Source organism: Melopsittacus undulatus, chromosome 30 (genome assembly GCF_012275295.1).
Source record: "Melopsittacus undulatus isolate bMelUnd1 chromosome 30, bMelUnd1.mat.Z, whole genome shotgun sequence".
NCBI lineage: Eukaryota > Metazoa > Chordata > Aves > Psittaciformes > Psittaculidae > Melopsittacus > Melopsittacus undulatus.
In genome coordinates, this window is record NC_047556.1 from 551,007 (window position 1) to 559,972 (window position 8,966).

The 8,966-nt window shown below is 55.8% G+C and overlaps 1 protein-coding gene across 1 annotated transcript; it reads left to right on the top strand.

Moving 5' to 3' along the window:
• The first annotated feature begins 739 nt into the window (after positions 1 to 739).
• On the top strand, positions 740 to 7,479 carry LOC117437872 (protein NDRG2-like). The gene is made up of 15 exons (XM_034072517.1): positions 740 to 802; positions 930 to 986; positions 2,061 to 2,166; positions 2,832 to 2,952; positions 3,643 to 3,705; positions 3,820 to 3,880; positions 4,520 to 4,606; positions 4,731 to 4,787; positions 4,952 to 5,046; positions 5,293 to 5,337; positions 5,420 to 5,471; positions 5,582 to 5,629; positions 5,720 to 5,755; positions 6,245 to 6,296; positions 7,258 to 7,479. Exons 2-15 carry the CDS (start codon positions 936 to 938, stop codon positions 7,401 to 7,403), a joined length of 1,020 nt encoding a protein of 339 aa, XP_033928408.1. The 5' UTR covers positions 740 to 802; positions 930 to 935; the 3' UTR covers positions 7,404 to 7,479.
• The last annotated feature ends 1,487 nt before the right edge of the window (positions 7,480 to 8,966 follow it).

Sequence of the window (8,966 nt, forward strand, 5' to 3'; positions counted from 1 at the left end):
ATGGGGCTCAATGCAGTCGATCCCATGTTATTCCCAATGGATTCTGCCTTGTCCCATGTCCTTGCCATGTTCTTGTATGGCCAGCGCTGCCTGATCCCAAACATTCCAATGGCATTCCTGGATTCCTGCTGGAACATTCCCATGTCAATCCTATGACATTCCAATGTAACCTGTGTGACAATCGTGTGTTATTCCCATGATATTCCCATGTTATTCCCATGTCATTCCCATGTCATTCCCATGTTATTCCCATCATTCCCATGTCATTCCCATGTCATTCCCATATTATTCCCATGTCATTCCCATGTCATTCCCATATTATTCCCATGTTATTCCCATGTTATTCCCATATTATTCCCATGTTATTCCCATGTCATTCCCATGTTATTCCCATATTATTCCCATGTTATTCCCATGTCATTCCCATGTTATTCCCATGTTATTCCCATGTTATTCCCATGTCATTCCCATATCATTCCCATGTTATTCCCATGTTATTCCCATGTCATTCCCATCATTCCCATGTCATTCCCATGTCATTCCCATGTTATTCCCATCCCATTCCCATGTCATTCCCATGTCATTCCCATGTTATTCCCATCCCATCCCCCCCCCCCCATACATTAAACCCATCCCAAACCGCAGCCTCTGATTGGTCCGTTCGGCTCCACCCCCTCCCACCCCCACCAATGGGAGGGGGGGGGTGTTATTCATAGCCCCCCATGATCCTTTGCGGCCGCAGGGGGCGGGGCCTGTGAAGGGGGCGGGGCCTCCGCGGCCCAAAGGCACCTGAAGGTGGCAGGTACCGACCACGGGGGTCACCCCCCCCCCCCCCGCGGGGTCACGTGGGGTCACGGGGGGTCACGTGGGGGGGGAGACCCCCTCCATCCCATAATAACCCCCCCATCCCATAATACCCCCCCCCATAGGGGTCAATGATGGAGCTGAATGAGGCAGCGGCCCCCCCCCCCCCCCCGGAGGGGAAGGTGAGGGGGTTTTGGGGTGAAAAATGGGGTTTTTGGGCAAAAATGGGGGGAAAAAAGGGGATTTTGGGGTGAAAATGGGGTTTTTTGGGGGGAAAATGGGGGTTTTTTGGGGTGAAAATGGGGGTTTTTTGGGGTAAAAATGGGGGTTTTTTGGGGGGAAAAAGGGGGATTTTGGGGTGAAAATGGGGGTTTTTGGGGTAAAAATGACGGTTTTTGGGGTGGAAATGTGGGTTTTCGGGGTGAAAATTGGGGTTTTTGGGGGTAAAAATGGTAAATTTGGGGGGAAATTGGTGTTTTTTGGGGTGGAAATGGTGGTTTTGGGGTGAAAAATAGGGTAAAAATGGGGGTTTTTTGGGTAAAAATGGTGATTTTTAGGGGGGAAAGGCGTTTTTGGGGTGAAAATGGGGGTTTTGGGGGGTGAAATAGGGTTTTTTGGGGTGGGAAATGGGGATTTTGGGGTGAAAATGGTGGTTTTTGGAGGGGAAACTGGTGTTTTTGGGGGGAAATTGGGGTTTTTAGGGTCAAAGCAGCGTTTTAAGGTGGAAATGAGGGTTTTTGGGGTGAAAACAAGCGTTTTTGGGGTCAAAATAAGCGTTTTAAGGTATTTTAAGGCGGAAATAAGCGTTTTTGGGGTCAAAACAAGCGTTTTTAGGCAGAAAACCATCATTTTAAGGTGAAAATTACCTTTTTTGGCCTGAAAATGACCATTTTAAGGTGAAATCAGCGGTTTTTGGGTCACCCGGAGCCGTTTTGGGGCCAAAAGCGGCGATTTCCGGTCAAAAGGGGCGTTTCCGGCGGAAGGGGAGGGGTTGGGGGAGGGGCGAGGGGGAGGGGAAGCCATTTTGGGGCCGTTTTGGGTCATTTTCGGGTGTTTTAGGGCAATTTTGGGTCATTTTGGATGTTTTTGGCTATTTTGGGTGTTTTTTGGGTGTTTTTCACCGTTTTTTCGCTGTTTTTGGGTATTTTTTGGGTGATTTTGGGTGTTTTTAACGAATTTGGGGGGTTTTGATGTGTTTTGGGGGTGTTTTTGGGCTCATTTCGGGCGGTTTTGGGTCCGTTCCTCCCGTCCTGCAGGGGGCAGTGTTGGAGACCCCGTACGGGCCTGTGGCCGTGGCCATGCTGGGCACCCCCCGGCCTGGGCGGCCGGTGATCCTGACCCTGCCGGATGTGGGGCACACCAGTGAGTGCGGCACCATAGGGATACATGGGGGCATATAGGGACGTATAGGGACCATATAGGGACCCATAGGGACACATAGAGACCACATAGGGACGCATAGCTGCCCCATAGAGCCCCATAGCTGCCCCATAGCTGCCCCATAGAGCCCCATAGCTGCCCCATAGCTGCCCCATAGAGCCCCATAGCTGCCCCATAGGCCCCATAGCTGCCCCATAGAACCCCATAGCTGCCCCATAGAGCCCCATAGCACCCCATAGCTGCCCCATAATGCCCCATAGAGCCCCATAGCTGCCCCATAGCACCCCATAGAGCCCCATAGCTGCCCCATAGTGACCCATAGCCCCCCATAGGCCCCATAGCTGCCCCATAGAACCTCATAGCTGCCCCATAGAGCCCCACAGAGCCCCATAGCATCCCATACCTGCCCCTTAGCTGCCCCATAGAGCCCCATAGCAGCCCCATAGAGCCCCATAGCACCCCATAGCTGCCCCATAGCTGCCCCATAGCACCCTATATATATCCCATAGCACCCCATAGCACCCCATAGCTGCCCCATAGCAGCCCATAGAGCCCCATAGCTGCCCCATAGAGCCCCATAGCACCCCATAGCTGCCCCATAGAGCCCCATAGCTGCCCCATAGCTGCCCCCCAGCTCTGCCCCACAGGCTGCTCCTGCTTCGGGCCCCTCTTTGCCCTGGAGGAGATGCAGGAATTGCTGAGGAGCTTCCTGGTCCTGCACCTGGATCCGCCTGGGATGGAGGCTGGAGCTGCGCCCTACCCCCCAGCGTGCGTGCCCCATAGCGCCCCATAGAGCCCCATAGATCCCCATTGATCCCTATGGGTGCCCATTGATTCCTATGGGGGACCCATTCATCCCTATGGGAGCCCCAATGATTCCTATGGGGGACCCATTGATCCCTATGGGAGCCCCATTGATTCCCATAGATCCCTATGGGAGCCCCATTGATCCCCTCTGATGCCTATGGGAGCCCATTCATCCCCATTGATCCCTATGTGTGCCCATTGATTCCTATGGGAGCCCCATTGATCCCTATGGGACCCCACTGATCCCCATTAACCCCATTGCCCCATTGTGCCCCATAGCCCCATTGTGCCCCATTGCCCCATAGCCCCTATAATCCCCATTTCCCCATTGTACCCCATAGCTCTCCATTACCCCCCATTGCCTCCCATTACCCCCATTGTGCCCCATAGCATCTATAGCCCCCATTGCCCCCCATTTCCCTATAGCCCCATTGTGCCCCATAGCCCCATTGAGCCTCATTTCCCCATTGCCCCATAGCCCCCATTGTGCCCCATAGCCCCCATTGCCCCCCATAGCCCCATTGTGCCCCATAGCCCCATTGTGCCCCATAGCCCCCATTGTGCCCCATAGCCCCATTATGCCCCATAGCCCCCATTGCCCCCATAGCCCCACTGTGCCCCATAGCGCCCCATTGCCCCCCATTGCCGCAGGTACCAGTACCCATCAATGGAGCAATTGGCCTCGATGCTGCCCTGCATCCTGCAGCCCCTCAAGTGAGTCCCTGCCCCATAGCGAGGGGGCTCTGCCCCATAGCAAGGGGGCTCTGCCCCATAGCGGGTGATGGGGGGGGTGGACCAGGCCCCACGTGACCTCTCTTGTCCAATCAGCATCAAGAGCATCGTTGGCATCGGGGTCGGGGCCGGAGCCTTCGTCTTGGCCAAGTTTGGGGTGAGATGTGGGGCGCTATGGGGCTGGGTTATGGGGTCTATGGGGCTGGGTTATGGGGTCTATGGGGCTGGGTTATGGGGCACTATGGGGCTGGGTTATGGGGTTCTATGGGGCTGGGTTATGGGGCACTATGGGGCTGGGTTATGGGGCGCTATGGGGCTGGGTTATGGGGGGCTATGGGGCTGGGTTATGGGGTGCTATGGGGCTGGGTTATGGGGGGTTATGGGGCTGGGTTATGGGGTGCTATGGGGCTGGGTTATGGGGAGCTATGGGGCTGGGTTATGGGGTTCTATGGGGCTGGGTTATGGGGAGCTATGGGGCTGGGTTATGGGGTTCTATGGGGCTGGGTTATGGGGCGCTATGGGGCTGGGTTATGGGGGGCTATGGGGCTGGGTTATGGGGCGCTATGGGGCTGGGTTATGGGGTGCTATGGGGCTGGGTTATGGGGTGCTATGGGGCTGGGTTATGGGGTGCTATGGGGCTGGGTTATGGGGGGCTATGGGGCTGGGTTATGGGGAACTATGGGGCTGGGTTATGGGGTGCTATGGGGCTGGGTTATGGGGTTCTATGGGGCTAGGTTATGTGGCACTTATGGGGTCTCTATGGTTCTCTATGGGTCTCTATGGGGCTGCCCCACAGCTCCTGCACCCGGACGCAGTGGAGGGGCTGGTGCTGGTCAACATCGACCCCAAGGCCAAGGGCTGGATGGACTGGGCAGCACACAAGGTGGGGCCTATGGGTCCCTATGGGTCTCTATGGGTCCCTATGGGATCCCTATGGGTCTCTATGGGTCCCTATGGGTCCCTATGGGTCTCTATGGGTCACTTATGGGGCACTTATGGGTCTGCAGCTCTCGGGTCTGACGATGTCCACCAATGAGATGATCCTGGCGCATCTCTTCACCCAGGTGGGTCCCTCTATGGGTCTCTATAGGTCCCTATGGGGTCTCTATGGGTCTCTATGGGTCTCTATGGGGTCCCTATGGGGCTCAATGGGTCTCTATGGGTCTCTATGGGTCTCTATGGGGTCTCTATGGGTCCCAATGGGTCTCTATGGGTCTCTATGGGGCAGGCAGAGCTGTCGGACTCCCCCCCCTACGTGCAGCAGGTCAGGCAGCACCTCGAGGGTGGCACCAACAGTGCTCACCTATGGACCATGTACAGCAGGTACCGGCTATGGGGCCCTATGGGTCTCTATGTGTCTCTATGGGTCTCTATGGGGTCTCTATGGGTCTCTATGGGGTCTCTATGGGGTCTCTATGGGGTCTCTATGGGGTCTCTATGGGTCTCTATGTGTCTCTATGGGTTTCTATGGGTCTCTATGGGTCCCTATGGAGCCCTATGGGCGCCATAAGACTCAGTGAGGGGGGCGTGGCCTCCCCTAAGCCCCGCCCCTCTCCCGTCACGTGACAGCCGCGGGGACCTGGGCCTGCAGCGCAGCGGGGCCGGGAGCCTGCGGTGAGTGACCTCATCCCCCCCCCCCCCCCCCCCCGTGACCTCTGACCCCACGTGACCTCTGACCACGTGACCCTCCCCGCAGGTGCCCGGTCCTATTGGTCGTTGGGGATGAGTCCCCCCACGTGGACGCGGTGGTGAGTCACGTGACACACGCAACCCCCCCCCCCCCATTGGATGAGGTCATGTGACACCCCCCCCCCCCCCCATTGGATGAGGTCATGTGACCACCCCCCCCCCCCCGCAGGTGGAGTGCAATGCGAAGCTGGACCCGACCCAAACCTCCTTCCTCAAGGTGACCTTTGACCCTCCCACGTGACCATGGGCGACCAATCACGTGGTTACCGCCATGGTCACGCCCCTGTGAACTTTGACCCTTTTGCAGATGGCGGACGGAGGGGGGCAGCCCCAGATCACGCAGGTGAATGGGGGGGTCATGTGGGGTCAGAGGTCATGTGGGGTCAGTGGGGGTCAATGGGATCAATGGGGGTCAATGGGAATCAGTGGGGATCAATGGGGTTAATGGGGATCAATGGGAATCAATGGGATCAATGGGGATCAATGGGATCAATGGGGATCAATGGGAATCAATGGGGATCAATGGGGATGAATGGGATCAATGGGGATGAATGGAATCAATGGGGATGAATGGGAATCAATGGGAATCCATGGGATCAATGGGAATCATTGGGGATCAATGGGAATCAATGGGGATCAATCGGAATCAATGGGATTAATGGGGATCAATGGGAATCAATGGGAATCAATGGGGATCAATGGGATCAATGGGGACCAATGGGGATCAATGGGATCAATGGGGATCAATGGGATCAATGGGGATCAATGGGAGTCAATGGCGGGGGGGGCGTGGCCATGACGTAGCCACGCCCCCTCCCCTCTCCACCAATAGCCAGCCAGGCTGACCGAAGCCTTCAAGTACTTCCTGCAGGGAATGGGCTACAGTGAGTGCTATGAGTCCCACCCCTCATTAATATTCATGACCCACCCCTCATTAATATTCATGAGCTATTCCTTCATTAATTATCCCCCTCCCCATTGGTGCTCCCTGTCCCATTAACCCCTATGGGTATGGGGGTGGGGGGGGCGTGGCCTGTCTCCTTTAACCCTATTGGCTGGTGGTGGAAGGGGCGTGGCTTAACAAGGGGGCGTGGCCTGACTGCCTATTAACACCATTGACTCCGTTGTGTTTGTGTTGGGGGCGTGGCTTGGGCTGGCTTCCTTTAACGCCATTGGGTGTTGGTGCTATGGGGGCGTGGCCGGTGGGAGGGGGCGTGGCTTAACCATATAAGGGCATGGGTTGGGCTGCTCCCATTGACTGCAATGGGTATTGGTGTTATGGGGGCGTGGCTTAGGGGAAGGGGGCGTGGCTTAACCATATAAGGGCATGGGTTGGGCTGCTCCCATTGACTACAATGGGTAAAGTGCTATGGGGGCGTGGCCTATGGAAGGGGGCGTGGTTTAACCCTATAAGGGCTATAGGTTAAGCTGCTCCCATTGATTGCTATGGGTTAATGGCAATGGGGGCGTGGCTTAGGGGAGGGGGCGTGGTTTTAACCATATAAGGGCATGGGTTGGGCTGCTTCCATTGACTACAATGGGTCCCTACAGGGGGCGTGGCTTAAGGGAGGGGGCGTGGTTAAGCCATATAAGGGCATGGGTTGGGCTGCTCCCATTGACTTCAATGGGTTTTTAGCGCTTTGGGGGCGTGGCTTAGCTCCCATTAACCCCATTGGCTGTGTGCGCAGTGGAAGCGTGGCCTAGGGGAGGGGGCGTGGCTTAGGCGCGGATAGGGCTCCCATTGGGCGCTATGGGGAGGGGGGGCGTGGCCACGGCGGCCCCCTCGGCTCCCTATTGGCCAGGGGGCGGTCTGGGGGCGTGTCCTGACGCTGGCCCCGCCCCCAGTGGCAGCGTCGGCCATGACGCGGCTGTCCCGGTCCCGCACGGCCTCAGTGTCCAGCTCCACGTCCGGGGAGGGGGAGCGAGGCCGGAGCCGGACCCTGTCCCGGGGCAGCACCGGGGGGGGAGCGGGGGGAACCGCACCGCAGTGAGACACCGACGGAGCACCAGGGATCCCCATTGACATCCATTGATCCCATTGAGAACCATTGATCCCTATTGATAACCATTGATCCCTATTGATAACCATTGATAACCATTGATCCCTATTGATCCCCATAGAGACACAGTGATAGCCATTTATCCCTACTGACCCTAGTGATCCCCACAGAGACCCAGTGATAGCCATTGATCCCTATTGACATCCATTGATCCCATTGATAACCATTGATCCCTATTGATCCCAGTGATAACCATAGATCCTATTGATAAGCATAGAGTTCCATTGACCCCATTGATCCCCATAGAGACCCATTGATAATCATTGATCCCTGTTGACCCCAGTGATCCCCATAGAGACCCATTGATCCCTATTGACCCCACTGATAACCATAGACACCCATTGATAATTATTGATCCCATTGATAACCATTGATCCCTATTGACCCCAGTGATCCCCATAGAGACCCAGTGATCCCTATTGACCCCATAGATCCCCATAGATACCCACTGATCCCTACTGATCCCTATTGACACCACTGATCCTCATAGATACCCATTGATCACCATTGAATCCTATTGACACCCATTGATCCCCATTGAGTCCCACTGATCCCCATTAACACCCAGTATCCCCACAGGACCACCTTCGAACCCTTTAATGCCCCAAATCCCCTCTTTACACCCTATAATTCCCTAAATCTCCCCCTTAGACCCCTTTAATTCCCCAAATATCCCCCTCAGACCCCTTTAAAACACTCCTGAACCCCTTTAATGCCCCAAATACCCCCCTTCAAGACCCCAAATACCCCCTTTAGACCCATTAAACCCCCCTTAGACCCCTCATCCCCCGCTCAGACCCCTTTAAACCCTCCTTAGAACCCTTTAAGACCCCAAATCCCCCCCTTTAACTCATTTAATGCCATAAATACCCCTCTTAGACCCCTCTAAGCCTGCCTTAGACCCCTTTAATGCCCCAAAACCCCCCCTTGGACAACCTTAAGACCCCAAATTCCCCCCTTAGACCCCTTTAAGACCCTTTTAATGCAGAAAACACCCCGTTAAGACCCCAAATCCCCCCTTTTAGACCCATTTTTACCCCCAAATCCCCCTTTTTACCTCTTCTTTGCCCATTAAAGCGCCGCTTGGAGCCGCGTCCCGTCCCTTTAAGCGCTGAGGTAAATGGGGAGGGGGGAGCGAGCGGCGACTGCGCATGCGCAGCAGCGCCCCCACCGGCGGAGAGCGCACTGCGCATGCGCGGAGGCACGTACGCCCTTAAAGAAGGCGCGCTGGCGGCGTGATGACGCAATTCCGCCCTTAGTGGGCTGCGGCGCATGCGCAGTAGCGAAGTGAGGCCTAAATGGGGCTCTATGGGGCGCTTATGGGGCTGGAGAAGCATTTATGGGTCATAAAGGGTATTTATGGGTCATAATGGCACTTATGGGTCTGAAAGGGGCAGTTATGGGTCCGAAAAGGGCAATTATGGGTCTGAAATGGGAACTTATGGGTCTAAAAGGGGCACTTATGGGTCTGAAAGGGGCACTTATGGGGCTGGA